Here is a 23362-nt window from a genome sequence, read left to right as displayed (position 1 = left end):
GAAGACTGAGGTGAGCTCCCCCTGTGCTGACTGCCACAGATGAATATAGTTTTGACTTTTTCCAAATTAGTAACAAATGAAAAGAATAAAACATGAAAAAATAAGTTACTAAAATATTCAATAAAACATAATCTGTAGAGGGCAGAAATTCTGAAAAGGTATACTTAAGACTCAGTATGACTGACGTAATCTTACAAGATATTAACTCAGTGGAATTGATGAGATAATGGTTCCCTAGTGATATAATGATTGACTTATACTCAATATGATGAATTGATGTAATTGTAATAGAGTATTTTAGAGGTCAGAGTCAGACCGAAGTCAAAGATTGAGATATGCAGACTGCCGGCGCAGACTGAGAAACTAAAGGAGACAATAAAAACTTTGGACTTTATTCCTGACTATTCTGGTGGTGATTATTCTGCTGAGGCCAAGGCTGGTCCCAAGGCCCTCCAGAAAGTTAACCCGGACATTACAATAATCAGTATCAGGTAATCAACAGTATTATTTCCCTCCTTCACATGTCTGCTCTGGAAGGTAAACTTAGAAACTCAATTGTCAGTTTTGCCACTTGTTATCTATGAAAAGTATTCTGAATAAAAGGTGGTAGAATTTGATTTTAATTTTAACTTTTTTATTAATGTTTTCCTTTCCCTAAACCAATAACACTTACCCTTACGTGGCCTTCATATGCTGTTCCAACTCCTTTTTGCGGATCTATTCCTAGAGGGGCTTTTGTTTGTTCAGGAGGAATTGGGCAAAATGCTGGCGCTTTGTCCGCACAGGTAACATGACATGAGAATCCACATACTTATTAAAAGAAAAAAATGAAATGTGATAATACCCTTATTAATTGAAGCAGCAAGTACATTCCTAGTATATGTAAGACACTATCCTAAGTACATTACCATATCTGTTTTTACCTTGATCATTTTTAGTGATTGACTAATTTATGACTTCCAGAAAATCATATATTTGTTTGTTAGTAAAATTTCAATGGTGGTGATAATATTCCTAATACTATTATTATTATGATTATTATACATTCCTAACACAATTACTACAGATCTGATTAAAGTGATTAACATGCATATATTTAATAAATTAAAATCTAAAATAACTGCCCAGTATCACATAAATCTCATATTTACATGATTTATTCATGCTTGATACACTTAAGGGAAAAGAAATCTATTCCTTCAGAGATACTGTTATAGAAATGTGTATGCCAAGAGCAAATTAACATTAAAATCAGTGAAGCAGTTTTGTCATCTTCAATAATTTACTTTACCTATAAATGAGTTCCTGAAGCAATGTTCTCTAAAAAATTAGTTTAGAAGCAAAGAAAGGAGATACACAAAGAATTCTCTTGTATTTCACTATGCACTAAATATAAAGAATAAACATAATAACTACAAAAATGAGTATTACTTTTAAATAATCCTAGTACTTTGAGCTCTTTATTATAAACAGTGTGGACACAAAAATATATCAAACTTGAGTAAGGTTTCATGTTAGATCTTTTTTTGTTTTTAATTTAAAAAATTCTGGCTCTTCCCATTTTGCCCAGGCCACAAGTGCGCAATTACTTGTAGTAATTCTACTACTTATTGGCAGAGCAAATTTGATCTGCTCTGTTTATAACTTAGGTAGTTATGCTCTTCCTTAGTCAACCTGGTGGCCTCCTGGCTCTTGAAGGCTCATCATGCCAGTGCTGAACTTAATGTTGACATTCAGTTAGCACAGCCAAATGTAACTTAGAACTCATGGGCTCAAAAAATAGTATACATGTATGATGCTACCACATTGCACTTAATAGATAATTCTAGCCTGTCAGCATTCTTTTTTAGTAATCTATAATGTATAAAGTTGTAACAGACTGAGTACATAGTAGGTGCTTAATAATTATTTGCTAACTGATACCAAAAGTAAAAGCGTAGGTTACAATTCATCGAATTAGAACAGTAAAAATATCAGTTAACAAATTATAGCAGCTGTTATGATGTGTCAACATTGCCACAGTATGCAAGTAACATTTATTTTTAAAAATATTCTAGTTTTCTCAGTGACATGTAAAACAATTTTTTCATTTGTTTTAAAACTTTGACATCCAGATTTTCTCCCTTCCTCACCTCAATTGAGAAGGCATATGTGAAATTATACAAAATATTCCATAAAGTTATGTTGAGAAAACATAGATCTCTTCCCCTCAAAAAAAAAAAAAAAAAAAAAAAAAAAAAAAAAAACACTCGAGAAAAATAAAGTAAAAAAAGGTATGCTTCCACCTATATTCAGGCACAATCAGTTCTTTCTTTGAGTATGGATAGCATTTCTTCATTGTAAGCCCTTCACAGTAATTTTTAGATCAATGTATTTCTGAGAAGAGCAGTCATTCACACATGATCAACCCATAACATTGCTATTACTTTGTACGTAGTACATTTCATTTTTCATGAACTTATGGAGGATTTTCCAGATTTTTTCTGAGACCATCCTGCTCATCATTTCTTATATAACAATATATAACAATAGTATCACACTTATTCAGCCATTCCTCAATTGATAGGCAGCCATTCAATTTCTAACTCTTTGCCCTAAGAAAAGAGCTGTCACAAATATTTTTATACACATTGATCCTTTTCCTTTTCAAAAAAATATTTCTCTTGGGATACATGCCTAGTAATGGTACTGTTAAAGTGATTCATTCTTGACATACACATCTCTATGAAAATGACATTTTATATCCCTATAAAGCAATGGTGTTGTTTTTTTTTTCCCTCTAAGTGTATCAAGCATGAATAGATTATGTAAATTTGAGATTTACATGACATGGGGTAATTTTATATTTTAACTTATTAAAAATAATATGCTTGCCAATCTCTTTAATTAGATATGTAATTTTCAAAGAGTATGCATGATTTTTTTAGCCTCTGGGCATAGATCATATATTTTGATAATTTTTCAACTGGGGAATGGCTTTTTTTAAAAAAATGCATATGACTCAGTTCCCTATATATTTAAGAAATATTGCCTTCATTAGAGAAATGTGCTTCAAAATTCTTTTTTATAATTACTATTGCTAACTGTATTTCCCCAATGTATTCTATTCTTTCCTCTCACCCTCTCCCTCTTCAAAAGCGTTTTGCTTCTGATCACCCCTTCCCCCCAAATATATGCTCTCTTCTATCACCCTCCTCCCTTTTCATATCCCCTTCCCATTGTGTAGGCCACATTTAAAGAAAGAGGTTTTTGTAAAGAGTTATCTGAAATATACCTGATAATATTATAAAATGAATAATTTGTCTTCTACTGAATTCTATTATAACTTCAGAGATATTCCTAAGAGAAAAAAATTGACCCTAAGACACATAAATTTTATCTAATGTCACCAGACCACAAAAAGCAATGAGAAATATTTAATCCAACTAATATAGTGTTGGTGGTGGTGTGAACAGATCCAACCATTCTGGAGAGGGCCATCAGACTGTGCATACCCTTTAATCCAGTAGTGTCTCTGCTGGGCCTGTGTCCCAAAAAGATCTTAAAGGAGAGAAAGGGACCCACATGTGCAAAAATGTTTGTGGCAGTCCTCTTTGTAGAGGCAAGAAACTGGAAACTGAATGGATGCCCATCAGATGAGGAATGGCTGAATGAGATATGAATATTATGGAATATTATTGTTCTATAAAAAATGACAAGTAGGATCATTTCAGAAAGGCCTGGAGAGACTTACATGAACCGATGCCAAATGAAGTAAGTAGAACCAAGAGAAGATTGTACATGATAACTAAAAGATTATGTGATGATCAACTGTGAGGGACTGGGCTCTTTTCAACAATGAGGTGAATCAAGCCAATCCAATAGATATGATGGAGAGAGACATCTGCCTCCAAACAGAGAACTATGGAGACTGAATGTGGACACAACATATTATCTTCACCTTTTTTGTTGTTGTTTGCTTGCTTTTTTCCCTTTTTGATCTTATTTTTCTTATGCAACATGATAAATGTAGAAATATGTAGAGAAGAACTGTACATGTTTAACATATATTGCATTGCTTGCTGTCTAGGGGAGGGGGAAGGAGAAAAATTTGGAACAGTGTTTTGCAGAACTGAACTATCTTTGCATGTATTCTGAAAATTAAAAAAAAATCTATTATTAATGGAAAATATTTAGTCCATCTGAATATGTATTGTAGTATGTCCTTTTATGCCCTGGTTGAAGTTAAACTCAAAATGAATATTAAAATGAGCAAAGAAAATCTTTCATTTTTTGTATGTCATAAAGGCATGTGGCTTCTGAACTATGGATTCTTTCCAATGAGTGTTAAGAAATAGGAAACAAAATTCTTAGATAATTCTTAGTTATTAAGAATTACCTTTCTATTTTTCCTAAATAATGGAAATAGATTAAAATAGAGGTTCATTCAGCAAATTACTATGATTGTTCCCAAAATATCTGAATTGAAATAGAAAAACGAAATAAATGATTTTAATGAAGACCAATACCTTCAAGATTTAACAGAATAAAGTTGTTTGAATAACACTTTCAGCTATAAATATAAATATAAATTTCCATTTCTCCCCCTCTCCATTCTTACCTTCACAAGCACAGCCTTGTCTTATCAAACCAACCATCAGAGATGTGCACTGATTACATTTGGTAGGAGTATTAAAGGATTTTACTACAAACTGGTGGGCCTTTGGCTATAAAACAAATAGATAAAAAGCTTATGTTGACAGTTATTTTTGTGACAAGGTAAATGCATTTTTTATATCATCATCTTACATACAAATAGAATGTGTTTCTCTCCTTAGCATGCTCATCTTAAGTGTTATAAGCAATTCGGGGAAAAAAAAATGCCACCCTTCAATGGTGACAAGAAATTCTTTAAAGCAATGTAATCACAGATCTAGTCCCTATCTCTACCATATCCTAGACACTGGGTCACATGTAATTTATAGCACACCAAGAAAATCGCTTAAGAAAACAGCAATGTTTATGAATTCTTCATTATTATAGTCTTGGAAAAGAAAGCACATTAAGAAAGTTCAAATATTTTATAGACAAATCTGACAATCATAATGGATGTGCTTTTTACGAGTTAAAATTACAGTTTGTTAGTATTTATAGCTTATATTTCAGTGATGTTCTCTGGTTTCTCAAGTGTTTTCCTTCTCAAAATGCTGTGTAATAGGGAGTGCATGTTATCATTCCCATTTTAGCAAGAGATCTGAAGTTCATAACACTGAATGACTCAGCCAGCATTATTTGGCTAATCAGTATCAGAACCAGGATTACTACCCAAGCTTCTCCAGATGACAGTTTCAGTATTCTTTCTATTTCATTACTTTACTTTTCTATTCTTTCTTCAGAATTGACTTTGAAAATCTATCTTATATACTTTTTTTTGCATTTATAATTTTTGACAAAAAAAAACCCACACTAGAAGCTTAAAATAACTGTAAACCTTAGCTTGAGGGACAAAATTAAAAAAGGAGTTTCAAATTTTTTATTTGTATGATAAACTGACTATATTCATTTTATAGTACCAAAGTCAAATAACACTTTTCAAATCTGTTCTTCCCTTTAGAAGAAGGTAATAATGGAGATAAGGGAGATAACACTTGTATTCCTGTTAAAATTAGAGATAAATGGCACCATATCATTTTTTTAAAACTAGAAATGGGATAGTTCAAAAGTTTCTTCTGTCTTTATTAATTTATCTATGTGTAAAAGTCAGGGTAGATTTGCAATTGAATTGGTTCTCCATTCTTTCCAAATTAAGGAAATATGTTGATGAACAGCTTTTATTTTTGAAAGGATAAAGAATAAACAGTTTGGGGGTTTATTCTTTTTCTTCTATATAATATAGCAGTCTTTTCCAGCCAAAAAATAGTTTCACCTATATGCAGTTTAGGTGAAAAAGCTGGGAATGATTATTTGGAGAAATCAAATAGAAACTTTCATTTTTATTCCAGTACAATTCTTAGATTTCACAAAACAACAAAGAAATAAAAAGGAATATTGAAAGTTTTGAAATCTAGGTTACAAATAAATTCTATCCTCTTCCTCTTTAGTGTATAACCCACGTACCAATAAAAGAAGAACAAAATATAAGAAGGGTGTAGCTTTTCTCTTCTTACCAGAGAAACTTTAATCTTGGAGCATATGGCAGTTTCAGAAAGGTTAGGGGAATAGGAGTAGAGTATAAATATTTATATAGTGTCAATTATATGCTAGGCACTATACTAAGCACTTTTTGATATTTTAAAATAGAAAATCAGACAATTAGATCATCATAACAATTCTGTGGTGCTATTATTAAGCTTATTTTATAGATGAGGAAACTAAGGCAAACAACAGTTGAGTGACTTGCCTCAGGTTATGCAGCTTTGGCAAGTGTCCAAAGCCAGATGTTAACCCAGGTCTTCCTGACCTGAGCCTATGCCACCAATTGCCTCTACTCCTCTGTCATCCCCTCTAGATATCTCTATCTAAGGCACTAAAGACATCTTTCACATAACCTTGTTCAAATAAGAAAGCTGGGAAAGGGAAAGAGGGTATATCAAGGCAGAACTATCACTTCCTTTTTTCTGGCTTTCAGCTTGGTGTCCTTTCTACAATGACACAATGCTTTCCAATCTATATCTGGGCCTTTTAAAGCTTGAGATGAGCTTTTATAACTTTTATTTAAAAGAATCAGTTGAAAGGATATAAGGCTATGTAAGACATGCTTATGTCATGCTTTTAAGCTAACATGAAAAATGATAATTATATGAACAATATAATTTTAGATATATTGTTTCTTGCTCAACATTACATCAAATAGTTTTCATTTTTATCCTTTATGTGAAGTCAAGCACATTATAATACATCTTATTAATAAGTTAAAAACTTGCTAAAAACCTAATTAATCTCTTTCAACTATTTAAATATTTTACACAGGTTTAAAGTGAATACATAAATTTATCAGAAATTGATTAAAACTTTAAAAGTATCAGTTCGTCTGCTCAAGGAAAAAAATATTTCATTTATTTTCTCTTCTGTGAATGAAAATTCAAAGTATCCTTGCAACAAAAGTAATAGAGACATATGAATGATAAAATTGAACAACAATAATTTGCACAATGCCCCAAAATAGCTTCACATATTCATTATCTTTAGATCTAATTAAAGAAAATAGAGCTCTAAATCAAAATTCTCTGGTTAGGAGAAAAAAATTAGACTATTTTGGCAGTTGTTGGTTTGTTTGTATATTTGTTCTTAAAAAGGATTAAAATGATATTACTATGTTAAGAGCCAAGTTACATACAGTTGTCCCACTGTAACTGATCAGACCAATATGATCTCAGAATACTCTATCACAGGTTGGGCACAAATAGTCCACATGAACATTTGCACATCTTGCATTTCTTTTGAGCTACTTCAATTCTGCTTTGCTCATAGAGCACAGCAACTTCTCTGAAGAGGGTATGCCATGCTGGGAGATTCTGTGCCAGTGTTTCCACCACACAGTTGATTCCAAAGTTCTTATGAGAGACCTTTATAGCATCCTTGTATTGATTTTTTTGACTACTATGTGAGTATTTGCCCTGTGTGAGTTCTTTATAAAATAGTCTTTTTGGCAAGCATACATTTGGCATTCAAACTCTTAAGCATTCTTAAAATGTGGGTGATCAACTATCTGAATAATGTAGTTATAGTTATTAGTGTTGCTGGAAATGATATATTCCTCCATTCATTTTACTGAACTCATCGGAAGATAATATAACACAATGAAAGATTTTGATTATATCATTTTATTCTATAAAACAACTAATTTTTATACACTGAGAGTGGGTGCTATACAAAAATACATGCAGATAATTTTTCAAATTCCTTATTTCCTTCTTTTTGGTCTTAACATTCATCTTTACTACATCTGCCAAATTGTGAATAGGAACCAAAAAAATTAAATTAGGCCAGCATGTTCACTGATCAGACATTTCAACAAAAAATATGATTTCAAAGAATATTAAAACTAGGATAATTTAGACTGTGAGATTATATAGCATTTTAAGTACTTTTGAGAAGGGGTTAAAACATCCAAAATCAAGAATGCTAGGAAGAAGAATCCTCCTTCTAAGAAGTGTTAAGTGTCTGAGACTAGATTTGCACTCAGGTCCTCCTGACTTTAGGGTTGATACTCTATCCACTTCACTACCTAGCTGCTCCAATTCATTCTTTCCTGCAACTTATGTATGTGAAACTATTCTGCTTCCAAAGGACAATCTGAATAATTTTGCAAGGAGTTTTACTGTGCATAACTATAGGGAGATCAGTGGCAAAAATCATAGTTAACTGTACAAGTTAGAAAAGATCTATTCCCATTTTTCAGAAAAACAAGCAGTTTATGAATAGATTAACTACCTTAGGTGCAGAGATGCCAGATCCAATATATGCTGATCTCATTGTTGGTGTGTGAGTTGAACGTGGAGGGTGGTCTGCAACCTGAATCCAGGAGAAAAAAAAAAGATATAAATGACTTGAGATGGAGCCTCCATTTCAAACATCACCAGATTAAACCAAGGTGAAGAAAACTAAAAAAAACCTTAGGGAAAGCAAATTTCATACTAATTAATATAATGAAAACATATTTTAAGTAGTTTGTGCATATGCCTTCAAAATTCATAAATAAATTTGTTAAGCAAAACTTGCTTAATTAACTCTAGAAATATAAAAAAATGACTTGCAAAAGAAAAGCCATAAAAATAAAACTGAAAGGATACTGAATGTAGTCTACATGAAGTGGAAGATAGCAATTCTTAGTTTTGGTTTGCACTTGCTATTTTAATGCCTTAATACCTTTAAAAACTCTTTTTAACAAGATGCACCTAAACAATAACTGACAATTCAATAATCAACCTCTAAGTCAAGAATTCTTAACATTAGATTAATGAACTTTTAAAAATTACTAGATAATTAAATAGAAATAACTTCCTTTTTAATACTATGCATTTAAAAACATAATTCTGAGAAAGGATAATTCCATAGGTTTCTATAGGTTTTACCAGATCAATTTGCCAAAGGGGTCTAGAGACACAAAAAAGGTTAAACATTCCTGTTCTACTAACTACTTGATTTGCACAAAAGTAATGTTTTCATATATCTGACAATGGATGTGAAGATAAAAATATAAGCTATAAATTTACTGGGATGATAAAGCAATTAGTTGACATTTGGTATAGGAATTAATATTAGTGATGGGAAACTTTTGTCACAAGTAGAGGGGTTTAGATCAATTATCAGGGCTTAGCTTTATATAAGAAGCTATGAACAATATTTCTTCATTATTTAATTATACAAAATGCAAGAACTCTGTTAGTTGTGGAGTGGGTAATCTTCTTGTCTGCTACCTAAGGGCACACATTGTTTGAAGCAGAGGCTGCTTATTAAATGGCAGATATAGAAGTCAAGAATTATCAGGAAGTATTTTTGATTTGGATAGCAAGGTGAGAAGGAAGCTGACAAATAATGATTATAAGAGATCCAGACTAGTTAGAAAGAATACTGAATTCTTAAGAGAGAAATAGATCAATCTTTTTGCTGTGGTTATTATACCCTCCAGCAGATGAAAAAGTTAATTTGTTTTAGTCTGAAAAATGGAATTGTGCATCTCCTCAAGATTAAATGACACCTTCTATTCTAGAATTAGCCTCAATTTAGTTTCCACGGTTTTAATTAGAAATTATCTGGGGAAACAACTTAAACCCAGATCAGAATTTAACATAAAAAGCTGAATGGGAGATACTACATTAATTATAGAAAAAAGTAAAACACAAATGAAAAATATGCTAATATTATGATCCAAAATAATAGAGACCCTGGATTGTTTGATTCACAAAGCTTTCACAAAATCTTGATAGGTTATGTATCAGGGCTAAGGCATGGCTACAATTATATTGTATAGTTTCCCAAATTTACTCTCTGTTTTTATTAGAACTCCAAATCCAACCTTGAAATCACAAAATAAAATCCTATTTGAATTAACAAGAAAGGACTAGAAAGAAGTAAAATAAGCACGATATGTGCATCTTTCATTTTCAGAGCATAAACAAAAGTGTAACCTGTGCTTTTTTTTTTTTTTTTAAACTATTAGTTGAGAAAGTCAACTGGCTGAGTAAAAAACTCTTGTCACATCAGGAACTCCCAGAGCTATATTTTCTACATTATTGGAACAAGGGATAAGAAACAGATTCATACTGGTTGACCATTCTAGTCATAATTGAGTATTTTATAGCCAGGAATGACTTGGTAACTGCATTTTTAAAAAGACTAATTATACATACTAGTGGATTTGGGTTTAATTTCAAAAAATTATAAAATTTTCACTTGGCAATCAAACACTGTAGCACTGGTCTCCTACTTATTTTCTCATTTTTTCATCCTCTTGTAATATTGTTAAACTGTGCCTAGTTAAAATATAGCTAATTTAGGAAGGTCTGCCTTAGGGATAAATGACTTTATTTGATTTTTCTCACCTATCTATACTACTGACAAATTATATTAGACTACAAAATCTAAATGTCTTTATGTGTTTTATATATTTATATCTATATCTCACAGGTAACATAAAGAGACAAATTTCACTTTTTTTGTAATGGGTGTGATTTACTGTTTTTGGTCACAAGTTAAAGGTCAGGGAACAGAACAGTCCCAGAGAGGTACCTCAATTGGTTCAATGTCACTAGCTGTGGAAGGAGACCTGGACCTTGACTGGAGGTGAGACTTGACCTCCTCATTCCGTGAAGTAGGGTTAGACAACGTAAAGTTCTCAACTGAATCAATCTAGGAAAACAAGTCAGGAAAAAAAAAAAAAAAAAAAAACAAACACCCAAGAAGTCACTTTTAACAATTCACTGCTCTTAGCAATATCAAATCATGATCATGATAGTGTTTCTTAAGAAATGACAACAAAACTATAATATAAATATTTGTTAGGGATGTTTCGGAAAATATATGTTTGTGATAAGTATGTGAAGTATACCAGGTGAGCAGGTGACCCTTTCCCAACTGGAGATTATTACTGCATTGTCTGTGGGGTATCCCACATATAATTTTTGCTGACACCTAAAGGAATTTAGCTCATGAATAAATGCAGAATATATAATAAAGAAATTCACTGAAAATTGGATATTGTAACTACAGTAGAAACCCAACCAACATCTCTAGTGTTCATTGCTTGCATTGGCAGCAAATGATATATTACTTAGGAATATTTGCAACTGACAAGAATGTTTTGGGTTGAAATTCAGTATATAAAATCCTTAAGGGGATAAATTAATATTATGATTTTGTGATTTAGTTATTTTTTTAATTTATCAAAAATAAATTCATGAAAATAAGTTTATAAAAAAGATTAATTTTATGACAATCTCTTATAATGATAAAATAACTTAAAAAATGAAAATTGGATGATCAAGGGTTGAATGATAAACACAATAAATGTTAGTGAAGTCTAAAGCAAAATGCTATACCAGAGATTCCTAAACTTGGTTCAATTCATATTTCCATCTTTAGCTCAAAATAACAGGGCATATGACTTCAAATCATGTCTAATATCTTTTTTTGAACACTGCAAAATACTTTTCTTTAGATGATTTTTGTAAGATACTTTAACACCACACTATATACAAAATATATAGATAATATTGGATTATCTACAGCAAGACACACAGTAGTGTGAAAAACAAAGATATACTTTGAAATTAATTTTTAGTACTCTGTGTATGGTGTTACTTACATCTCCAAAAGTCACATTAATTCAAAATACCTGGACCAAATTATGAGGACTTTTGAAAACTTTACCAAAGTTCTATTCTGATATCTTATCCTGGCATGGAGATGATCCTTCATTTTCAAGGGCACTGTAATCAAAACATAAACACTATCAAGTCTACCAAAGTGAAAAGATACATGCCCAGTCACAATTCATGTCTACTATCAAAGGACTAATCTAACAAATTTCAAAGAGTCTTACTACCAGAATAGCCTCAAAGTGATAATTTTTTGGCAAAGACAATTCTCAAAGATCTTTTAATAACTCACTTAACAGTTGTAATTTATATTAGAGAAGATAATATCAACACAAATGAAATCACCAGTTGCTCAAGTAGTGAAGTATGAAAAATATCTTTAAGAAGATACAATATATTTTTATCACTTACTGGGTCAGTTTCTTAAATCAGAGCTCCAACTCCTCTATAAGCTATATTAACCTTGCCTGTGCTTTTTTGACCTTTCACTAGACTTTTTTTCTTTATTAATATTTTTTCATACAAAGTAGCCTAGTCTCCTTATTTTTTGTATGTATATCATTTTCTTTAAGATGCTATCTGATTTATATAACCCTAATGTCAATTTGCATTAATGAGAAATTAGTGGTTTTTTGTTAGCTGTTTTTTTTAAAAGAAATTTCTTTGTATTCTTCAGTTATTACTTGTATATTTGCCTTTTCTTCCAAATTACAATGCAGCTTCTCAAAGACAACTATAATATCTTTTTTTCTATATTCCTCACATACTCTTGTGCAGTACAATTCAAATAGCATTAAGCTTAATAAAACTGTACTTAATAAATTAATGAACTGGAAGCCACTTGATTTTTCAATTCTATAAGCTTTTCAGTCTTCTCATTCCCTAACTACATGCTTGTGATGAAATATATTCAATTTAACACAATAAACAAATAGTAAGCTGCCAGAGCTACATTTTTTCAAATTGGACATCAAGAGGCCAAGTCTGGCTTGGCTCTAAACTTCTTGAGATCATATTTCTTCAACCAAATCACTTTTTCATTCTATTGTTGATGTTGCTCCTGCCCCACCTTCTAAATAGACCTCTGTAGACCATATTGGACAGAAGCTAAGCCATGTACTTATGGTTGAGTTCCTTTAAACCATGCATGCATGTTCATTTTCAGTATGGCTGTTTTTCTTCTCTCTAGCCTATATACTAATCCCTTAATCGTTTTACTTTTTGCTTTGAAAACTGTAATCAAGTCAATATTGCATTACTTTAATAGTCCTGTGTATTCCCTAATTAAAACATCTTTCCTGGCTACCATTCCATAAGGTATTTCATAGAATACCTTATGGTAATTTAGAAATCACATTTAATAGAATGTAAATAATTACATTTATTAGAATGTAAACTCTTTGAAGGCAGGGGTTTCCACCCTTTCCTATTGTTATCCCCAGGGCACTTAATAAATGCATTTTAATTCATTCATTCAACACTTTTCAGAAAGAATGTCTGCTTAAACCTAAAAGTTTCTTTCTGATCATTTATTAGAGATGGGCAAAACAGAGAAAAATCTATAATTACTAAAGGGGTTTTCTTGGTGGAAATCTGGACTGGGAGCAATTAAAACAATGGGCCAAATCAAATAAAATGAAATTTCATAGGGATAAATTTTATAGCAATATCTTATACCTACATTAAAAAATGTAGACTTTCCAAGTACAAGATGTGATTAGACAGTTGTGTACTTACGGAAAAGACAAATTTCAGAGGTATTAAAACTACAGTGAGTCTACAGTGCAAAATGGCAGCCAAAAATGCTATGCAATCTAATTAAGTGAGGCCTAGTATCTAGGACTTAGGAATGATAGTTCTGATAGTCTCCATCATTGTCAGACAAAACTTAAAAGTACTGTGGTTCTAGACACCATATTTAAGGAATGATGCTGATAAGCTATTCAGTATATAGAATAAGGAGATGAAGTTGGTGAAGGTTGTCAAATTCATGTTATATGATGACAATTTAAAGAAATGGGAGTGTTTAGTCTTCAAAAAGAAGTCATTTGGGGGATATGATAATTATCTGTAAGTTTTTGGAGGTAGAAGAGGAATTAGATTTGAAAGAAGAAAAGAATTAAGAGGAATGGAGGAAGATAGAGGTAAATTTGTTCAATTAAAAAAAACACTTCAGTTTCTTAATAACCAGATCTATGCAAAAGTAACACAGCTTGTTTTACAAGGTTATGGGTTTCTCTCCTTTGTAGTTTTCAGACAAAGGATGAGTGATTACTTGTTGGGGGTTTTGTTAAAAGCCAGGCATGAGCTGTACTAGGTGGTTTTTGAGGCACCTTCAAATAGACATTCAGAGAGGGAGTAATAATCTTATAATTCTTTTAATTACTAAACTGAAAAATTGAGAGAAATCTAAAAATACACTTTTATACAACTGCATGGCAACTAAGAGATAAAGCAGGAAGAATCAATGGGAAAGCCAAGGAATTCATAGAACCCAATATTCAAAAAGAGGAAAAGTAATAACATTCAAGACCTTAGATAGTGATCTCACAAATATAGAGAATAAGGCTAAACACCAAAGTAAACCAAAGATCTTGATACAAGAAAATGAATTAGGCCTCATAGGCAGCTCTAAGATTTGTACAGGGAATATGACTTGTGAATAGAATATGGCAATATTTTGGAATATTATATAACAGGTTATTTTTCAAAAAGTAATAAAAGGATACAGCATCACATATCAGAGTAAAAATATTCAGCAATATTTTGATGAGATTTTACATCAAATTACATGATTAAAAGACAAAAGAGACTAAGTTGGAGAAACATCAGAAATCTAGAATTAAGGTAACAGTGATGTGGAACCTCCTTAATATTCTTCTTCTACACAGAAGCTACTATTTTTCTGTAATATCCCAGTTAATATATGGGCCTGTCTGCTGTCTTTGCCTAAAACAGAGAAACTATCTTCATGAGCATTATGACTTTTCTTTCTCTTTTAATACTATTTTATGAATTAATTACTGGTGAAGGCTCTTATCTTATTCCTGAGCTATCACAATAGGCTTCTGGTTGGTCCCTTTCCCTCCAATAGATTCAAATCCATTTTGCATTCAGCTGTCAAATTAAACTTTACAAATTATAGGTTTGACCATGTCATGTACCTGTTCAATCACTTCAGGGGCTTACTATTATATTACTTCTAGGATCAAATATAAAATCCTGTTTAGCTTTTAGAGCCCTTCAATCTTCTAATACTTAATAGCTGCCCAGGTAATCTACAATCCAATGACCTTGTATTCCTTAGTGTTACTCCCACTAGACATTCTTTTTCCAGACTCTGGGCATTTTGAATGGTTGGGCATATTGTTCCTATTCATCTTTTTCTCTTGGTTTTCTTTAAGTCTCAGCTAATGTCCTTACTTTCTGTAAGAAGTCTTTTCCAGTTCTCCCATTCATTTCCTTCTGAGGAAACCCCAATTTATACTATATATACCTCATTGTTACATAATTGTTAGCATGCTTATTGCCTCCATTAGACTGTGAACCCTATGAAAAAAAGGGATGGGGGAGAACATTCTTTTTTGTATAGTCAGTTCTAAGCACAGCAGGAAATTAATGAAGGCTTTTTAAATTGACTTGAAAAAAGGCCAAAGAGGGATGTGGGAAACTGTGAAGCATGAGATTCTGAAAAGAGAAACATAAATGAATCTAATGAAGAGGTAAGAGGAAACTGACTAAAGAGACCAATGACCACCCAAGGAGCTAATAAACCCAGACTGGCTTTTTAAAGACACAGTAGAAGAAAGGCTAAGTAACTGATAATGAATTTGTAGAATGAATATATTATTCCTGTGATACTAGAGCAAGGAGAGTTAGAATAAGTCAATGCTGGCAATCATTGCTCAAGACAATCAAAAAATTGTCTCATATATGCAAGAGTAGGAAGATTAAACAAGATATAAGAATGCTACTTAAGCAGATAGGAGAATGAAAATATATGATGATAGTTAAAAGGCTCAATAATTTATTTTTTTAAAATCTATTTTCCCCTTCAAGAATAATGTCTTTGGACCATTAAGTACAAAACAAAAATGTTCATTAGGGAACAGTAATTTAACATAATAATAGTAACTTAAGATAATAAAGTATCCAGTTTTCCTTCATCAGGCAAAGTTATTAGGCCAAGATGAGCTATGTTTTAAGATAACCAATGAGCCAGTGGATCATCCTTGATTTTTCATGTTTTATTACATCTTCTCTATCTGTTTTGAAAAAATCAGTGTGGATTTATGAATTTATGAATAAGGATTTATTCTTTTGTGGCTTATGGATCAATGTAGTCAGCTTCCCTTTGCCTCTACATTAAGCCACTATCAGTGAGTATCCTTTAAAAGATACTGGAGAATGGGAGAAGTACAGCAGGACTCAGGAAGGGTATATGTTCCAATTTTGCAAAAAAGGAAAATATTCAAGTCTAGTGAGATTTCAATTAATAAAATTCTAGAACACAGTATTAAAAGGATAGTTTGTGAGTATTTTAAAAAGGAAGACTGGATCACTAAAAACCAGGATAGCTCCACTAAGAAAAAAATAATTCCAGAAAACTTTACTCCTTGGAAAATTAGAGAAATGCTCTAAGCTCAGTAGAGAGAGTCCCAAAAGCTTTGGGACATTCTACATAATCAGATTTTAGCAAAACAGGTAAACATACAAATAGCAGTGATTGGCATTTATAAGTATGTTGCTCTTAATACTGAGGCAGCTAAGTGTTAATAGTGTATAGAAGAATTTTTTTTTAACCTCATTACATAGCATGCTGCATAGAGAGCTGGCCTAGAAACCAGAAGTTCTGGGTTCAAGATTTTCTTCTTATAATACAAACTATATGAACCCAGACAAATCGCTTAAACTCTTAGTTATACTCACTTGGTGAAAATAGTAGGAAAAGCAAAACGTATATGGCTAATCCAAGCTCAATAACCATGTCCTCAATTTTGAGTAATTTTGAGGCAGAACCCTCTTCATAAATAGACTTATAGGCCCACAGTTCGAAAGCAAAGTCATTTGATTCAATTATTTGATTGACAGATGAAAAACTGAGGGCCAAAGGCTAATGACTTGCACAAGGAGTGCTGTATGAAACAGCAGAATTAAGATGAAAACATTAGAATAGAAGCTAATTTTTAAAGGCATCAAAAAGGTAAACGACTACAATCCTGATCCTCGCTATTTTAGAAGCCCCCAGTGGCTGCAACCAACACAACAAGCACTGGTCTTTGTAATAGTGAGAAAGCAAGACAGGGAAAGGAAAAAATAGAAGTGCAATTTAATTCATGAATATATATATATATATATATATATATATATATATATATATATACAAAAGCAACTTCTGAAGGGCTATGGAGTAAAAAAAAAAGAATATTTTACAGATTGCATATATTACTGCTATCTGAATATGAACAGAAGTTCTAAAAACACATTTGTCTACTGAGTATTTTTTGGTCATGAAGAAAAATGGTAGAAAAGAGTCACAATAATGATAAATTCACATTAGATATGAAATGCACTTCTAAGTATGCAGTATGACATCAACACTATATTAAAATAATATTAAAAACTAAATACTAGCTTTTAAGTTTTGTATAATAAGACAAAGTCAATTAATTCATCAAGCAAAGTTCAGCTTATTTTTAATTTCTTTTCTTTTTTTTTTTTAAAGGAAATTGTTGTTTTCTAAGAATTAAAAAGGAACTACCAAAATGTATGAATAATTCTATCTGTTAAGATAGTTGAGATAAATGATGAAATCAAATTCAGAATATTAGCAAATTGAATATGAACATGCTAAAAATATGACTAAAAAAAGAACTATTGAATATATATTTGAAAAAAAACAGTCCCAAAAGTCATCTTCTATAAAGAATGTGAAAGGTAACATCAGAAATAAATTTGAAATAAAAAATTATTTGGGAAATTATTCTTTTATTTTCTATACACATATACATATAATTGGCACTAACAAAAATCACTCCTTTAGATTTTGTTGTATTTACATTTTTCAAAATGCTTACTCTATTTAAAAAAAAAACTATTAGAAATTTGCCATGAAATAGTTAAAGAAATTAGGTAATACATCAATTGTAGTAAGGTAATAAAGCAAATAATTAAAGAAAAAGTAATCCTCATTTTAAAAAAGTACCTTTATAAATATCCAAAACAATAGTAGTTTAAGATATAATCATTATTACTATTTAAGTTAACCAACCAAACAAAAACATGTCCCACATGCAAGGTAAAATATTATAGTCATTTGTACAAGCAATAAAGTGAATCAATGTAACAGTAATAATAAATGTGAAGGTTCCTCAGTAATAAAAGTAACTTGTAGGATTTTAATAAAGGAGCAATAAAAAGGAAAAGGTGATGAAATGTAACTGCATTAAGAGATAATATGTAGTAAGGTACTACTAATTAGTGCAAGACTTCAAGGGAAGAAAAAATGAAAATTAATTCTAACCTAACCAAGTCATTTTGATATTTTAAAAAATAAATATCAAGATTACAGAAAGAACTTACTTAAAAGCCAAAATGGTTATTCTTTCCTAAAATTTTTAAAAGTATTCAAACATTCAAAAGCTGGTTTTATAACCTTGAGTTAGAGATGAAATTAATTACCTTGTTATAATTACAAGAGAGTATTGATTATTTTCACAATAGCAACTGGCAAGTTTACAAACTTTCTTAAATAAGCAAAGTTACAAATTAGTCCAGATTATGAATAATTGTCTTTGAGATCTAACAATCTAGCTTTTGTTTTCTCTTCATGGAAATCTGTTGGAAATGTCTACTTTCATTTTTTTTAATATTCTAAGATAACAAAGAAAATAACCTCTTTTCCTCATAACTTCAACTTTCTAAAGGAACTATGAAGGAATATACTTAAAAGATTAAACCCTTAAAAGCAATAAATCATTAAAATTTTCCTTTTTATCATTACAAAATGAAAATAGTATTAATATTTTCCCATACTAGAAATACTTTAAAAAGAAAATACCATGTTATTTATTTAAAATGTTCAAAATTTAAAACAAGATCTAATCTGTACAGGCATATTTTTTGAAAGGAGACATATGAATCAGGGAGAATATATATACACTGACATGCCTTCCCAATTTTTTAACTAAGATGTGTCTTCTTACCTTATGAAAGCTTTAATACTACAAAGGTAGTTTAGAGAAAAAAGGCAAGTACAAAGAGAAAGGATGTGATTCAGAAATCTTGCTAAATCTTATATGGGACCAAGAATAGAATAAAATAGAGGCTACAATAGGAAAAGAACTACAGAGAACTCACGAGAGAACATTGTTGGGTGGAATTACTGGTTCTTTTTGTAAAAAAGCTTCACAGATAGTTTTCCTAAAAATGCTCATCCTGAGAACTCTGTTCATTTAAGCGCAAATGAAAGAAGTAACTGGTAAAAGATGGAATGAATTTCCTAGAAATATGGCAGAATATAATCTGTGAATTTTATGTCTTTATTCTAATTTTAAAAAGATCCAGTTTTTAATGCCACAATATACTTAAGATATAATAAAATAATTACGGCCAAAATGTGTATGAATAGCAATAAATAATGAGGTAGATGTGACCAATTATGGTTATTAAACAGGTAGCATAACCTCATGTCAGAAAGAATAACATAAACCCATTAAATCATAAGCTGCTTGAGAGCAGGGGCTGTTCTTTACTTTCTTTTTCTTTTCCCAGATCATTTGTTTAATAAATGCTGGTAGATATGACTTACATGATAACACCTAAATTATCTGGCAAATGACAAGGGGATGCAAATGAATGTTTTCTACCCTTTTATACTTGAGAACAATATGTTAATATTATTAGGTTTTTTTTATTTCCTAAAATAACATAATATTGTCGCTGGAATACTGTACTAGTGGTTAAAATCCTAGCAATCAAGAGTCCTAGGTCTAACACTAATATCTTTTGTAATGTTTTAAGGCTCATTGTGTAACCTGAAAATGAAAATAACATGCCTGTCTCATCTATAGTATAAGATTATTTTACAGACAAGGTCCACAAAGCTTATGCCATTTGTGTGTTCAGTGAGTTTCCGACTTATTGGAAAAAAGATTATATAAATATAAATTTTAACCATATAGCAATTAAAAAAAATTTCAGGACCAATTTGACATCTAAAATTCTAGAATTTCAGAGTACTGATAATAAAGCTTTTTTCTTGAATAACCAAATAGTTTTCTTGAATAGCCAAAGTTAAAAATTAGTTTTGATTATAATTGTCAATGAGATCAGACAATCTAACTTTTGTTTCTCTTCATGGAAATCTAATTTAATATACACTTTCATTAATCTCTTTATCAAATATTAGTACATGAGAGAAATTATGAATTTTATGAAAAACTTTATTTTAATATAGACCTAAGAAAATGCTTATTGATGAATTCTGCTTATCTGGGAAGATGAGAAATATATTTCTAACTAGATACATTCATATCCTATGAAGGCCTTCCAAATTTGGGCATCTCTAGGAAATCCCTAAATATATGCTTATATTTAAGAGATCATTATAACTCTGACGATGCTAACTGAACACTTCTCTAATTAATTTTGAAAGATAATTTCAATGTTACTTTTCTTTAACATCAACATCAAATGAAATTCAAACTTTTATCATGGCAGTTTGATCAAAGAAACACTATCATGTGAGCATTCCTAAAGCTTTGAAATCAAAGCAATAAAAGAAAATATAAACATAGCACTAATAGCAGTAACAGCAAAAGCAACACAAAACATGCAGTAATATAAATAAAACATTGCAAAAAAGGCAGCATAGAATATTCTGCAACCACAGGCAAAAAAGATGGGAATGAGGGACATGGGAGTGGGGTGGAGAAAAGTACAACAATCTCTTACACGTCTGCCTTTGCTAGCTGGAATACAGGATGGAGAGCGCTTCAACAGAGAAAGGAGGAAAATATGTTACAAAAACTCTCACATACAATTATCCTAAAAAATTCTTATGTTAACAAGTTAATGATATATACATAGATAGATAGATAGATACACATATAGAGAGCCACATTTTATGATAGAATAAAACCACATATATTTTGTCAGATGATTTTTTTAAGGGAAAAAAAAAAGAACACATAGATAAAACAGTACAAATAAACCCAAGTAGTTTGACAGAGTAATAAGTTGGAAGACAGTAAGGTTCTAAGTGGATTAGGTATACATGAGGAGACTTATTAAAAGATCACCATATACCATACATCTTCTTGAAACTCCATTTTGCTGCTATATTTAATATATGTGAATGGAAGGAACTGAAGTTTTTTTGATTTAGTAATAATTGGAATTTGAGTGTTTAATTGATTTCCATTAATTCTGTCTTAACTAACAAATGCTAACCTTTCTCATAGATACTACTATGATTGTGCTAATGCTAAAGAATTACTACTAAGTCATACCAGTATTTCAAGGATATCCTGGATAATCACAAACAACAGAATAAAGTTTTTGAAATAGCATCCAAACCTGTAATATATGGTGACACTCAAAGAGACTAATCTCCTAAAATGATTTTACACACGTTTTGCATATGCACTGTACTTTCAACTTTTTCCAAAATGTTTTTCTAATCATCTTCACAATAACCATAAAGGTGAATCAGGTTTTATTCCCATTTTCCCATTTTACAGATAAATAGTTCAGCTAAGGCATGAAGGGAAAAATTAAGGTGATTTATCCAAAGTTATTTAATAAGTTTACAGGAAGCTAAAATTACATTATGTCTCCTGTTTTCGAGTAAGGTCTTTTCCCTCTCCTTCCCCTGCTTTCTACTATGGCAAATTTACTTTTTGTTTATCTCCAAATAAAAGCAAGAGGTTAATGAGATCAACATTTCAGGTTCAATTCTATTCTAGATACTTTCAAATAAAGGGAGAAAAATCTATTCCACAATCAAATGGCTTTTTTCTCTAATGCAAATAACCAGTTGAAAGAACAGTGAAAGCTCAATGTAAATTTAAACTTACTCCTACAATAATCTGAAGAACATTATATTTTGTTAGATACTTATATTATAATCTAAATATGATTTTGTTTAAATTAAAAATGATAATGAATCATCTACAATAAAGATGTTTATCTTCTACAAACATCTGCTGTCTTCGGGTATAAATAACTGAATCCAAGATATCTATTTTTATGTTTTCAATAGAAAAAAAAATTATACTTTTTTCTGATAGGATAATTATAGTAAACCACAAAATACACGCTTTTATATAAACATCTAAATTAGTTGCATACCAGAAGATAGAAACCAATGCTTTGTCTTTATGTTTTTGAATCATTTAAAACATGTATTTAGGATCCATGAGGTTCTATCAGCACTTTAAGGCTAGAATATGAAGTATCTAGGCAAGTACTTTTGGTTACACATATATAATCTGGTTAGTTTTTTGAGGATTAGTTAACTGATTTAGAAATTAAATAAATTACAACCAAAAATTATTTATGGTGCTATCATGGCATTTAGATCAACAATCAACAATTTATTTATTTTGGGCACAGTCAAATCAAACTAAATAACTAGCCAAGTTGCAAGTATTAATGTTCAAAAATCTGAAAACCAAAGGAAAGCCACTCTGAAAATTTTGTTGAAGGTAAAATGAATGAAAAGGATGCTGTTCAGTTTAGAATTATGTACTTATAGAAACTCTATGCTTATATAATACCCTTATACTTATAATTCTACTAGTAAAAATTCAATGTACTATATCAAGAAAACAAATCAGGGAGGTTTTTGGTAGTGCCATTAGTCACATTAGGCTCTAATGTAAATTTGAAGAGGGAAAGAAAAGATATGACAGATAGTTTTGGGCATTGTATAGCTGAAGGGAGAACAGGACTAAGATAAGTTCCTATAGGGTTTTTTGACAGATTATCAGGAAGGGGGTGAAAATTAAAGAGTATTAGTGACAAACATGACTTCTTTTTAAATTTTATTGAGGTGTAACTCTTAAGTCTGCCCTACTGATAATGCCAAGCTATAAGTGAACTTGCCTCAGGTCAGTACCACCACAGAGTAAAAACTACTGGAGACGCCTCTCATGGCTGTTGGACAAAACAAATGTGGACTCATATATAAACCTGGGCATACTTTCCAGAGCCTAATATTAAGTGTATATAAGAACATAGGGCATCACGTACAGATAGGTGTGGTCAAGAACAGTTTTAAGACACTAGAATGAAGGACCCTTCATCATCACTGCACTCTCATAGAAAAAAATATAAGTTACTCAGAGTTACTAGTGAGAGCAAGGGGTAATTCTACTACTAGACAAATAGTACAACTCTATTAATATCCTTCCACTAGGTTTTTTTTTTTAAAAGATCCTATTCCCAAAATTTTAATACGTACAGATTTAGACCCTGACTAACCTTTTACAAGCATCTGGGATTGTCTTCTATAATTGAAAGTTACTACAAAACTCATGGCTCTTACCTCCACCTCAGTT

At 31.0% G+C, this 23362-nt stretch overlaps 1 protein-coding gene across 12 annotated transcripts in view; it reads right to left on the bottom strand.

Moving 5' to 3' along the window:
- Window positions 1–23362, bottom strand: part of CDC42BPA (CDC42 binding protein kinase alpha) — a 328754-nt gene that overhangs the window by 52368 nt on the left and 253024 nt on the right. For 7 of the 12 annotated variants that reach the window (XM_074262585.1, XM_074262586.1, XM_074262589.1 and 4 more), the window contains exons 23-27: window positions 20754–20792; window positions 10711–10830; window positions 8413–8493; window positions 4601–4706; window positions 674–810 (exon numbers count right to left, since the gene is read on the bottom strand). In XM_074262585.1, the coding sequence (XP_074118686.1) occupies window positions 674–810; window positions 4601–4706; window positions 8413–8493; window positions 10711–10830; window positions 20754–20792 (483 nt within the window). The remainder of the gene's footprint in view (window positions 1–673; window positions 811–4600; window positions 4707–8412; window positions 8494–10710; window positions 10831–20753; window positions 20793–23362) is intronic. The other 5 variants (XM_074262587.1, XM_074262588.1, XM_074262596.1 and 2 more) reach the window with 2 other exon arrangements.

Source organism: Sminthopsis crassicaudata, chromosome 4, assembly GCF_048593235.1.
Source record: "Sminthopsis crassicaudata isolate SCR6 chromosome 4, ASM4859323v1, whole genome shotgun sequence".
NCBI classification, from domain to species: Eukaryota; Metazoa; Chordata; class Mammalia; order Dasyuromorphia; family Dasyuridae; genus Sminthopsis; species Sminthopsis crassicaudata.
This window is presented reverse-complemented; position numbering and strand designations above follow the sequence as displayed.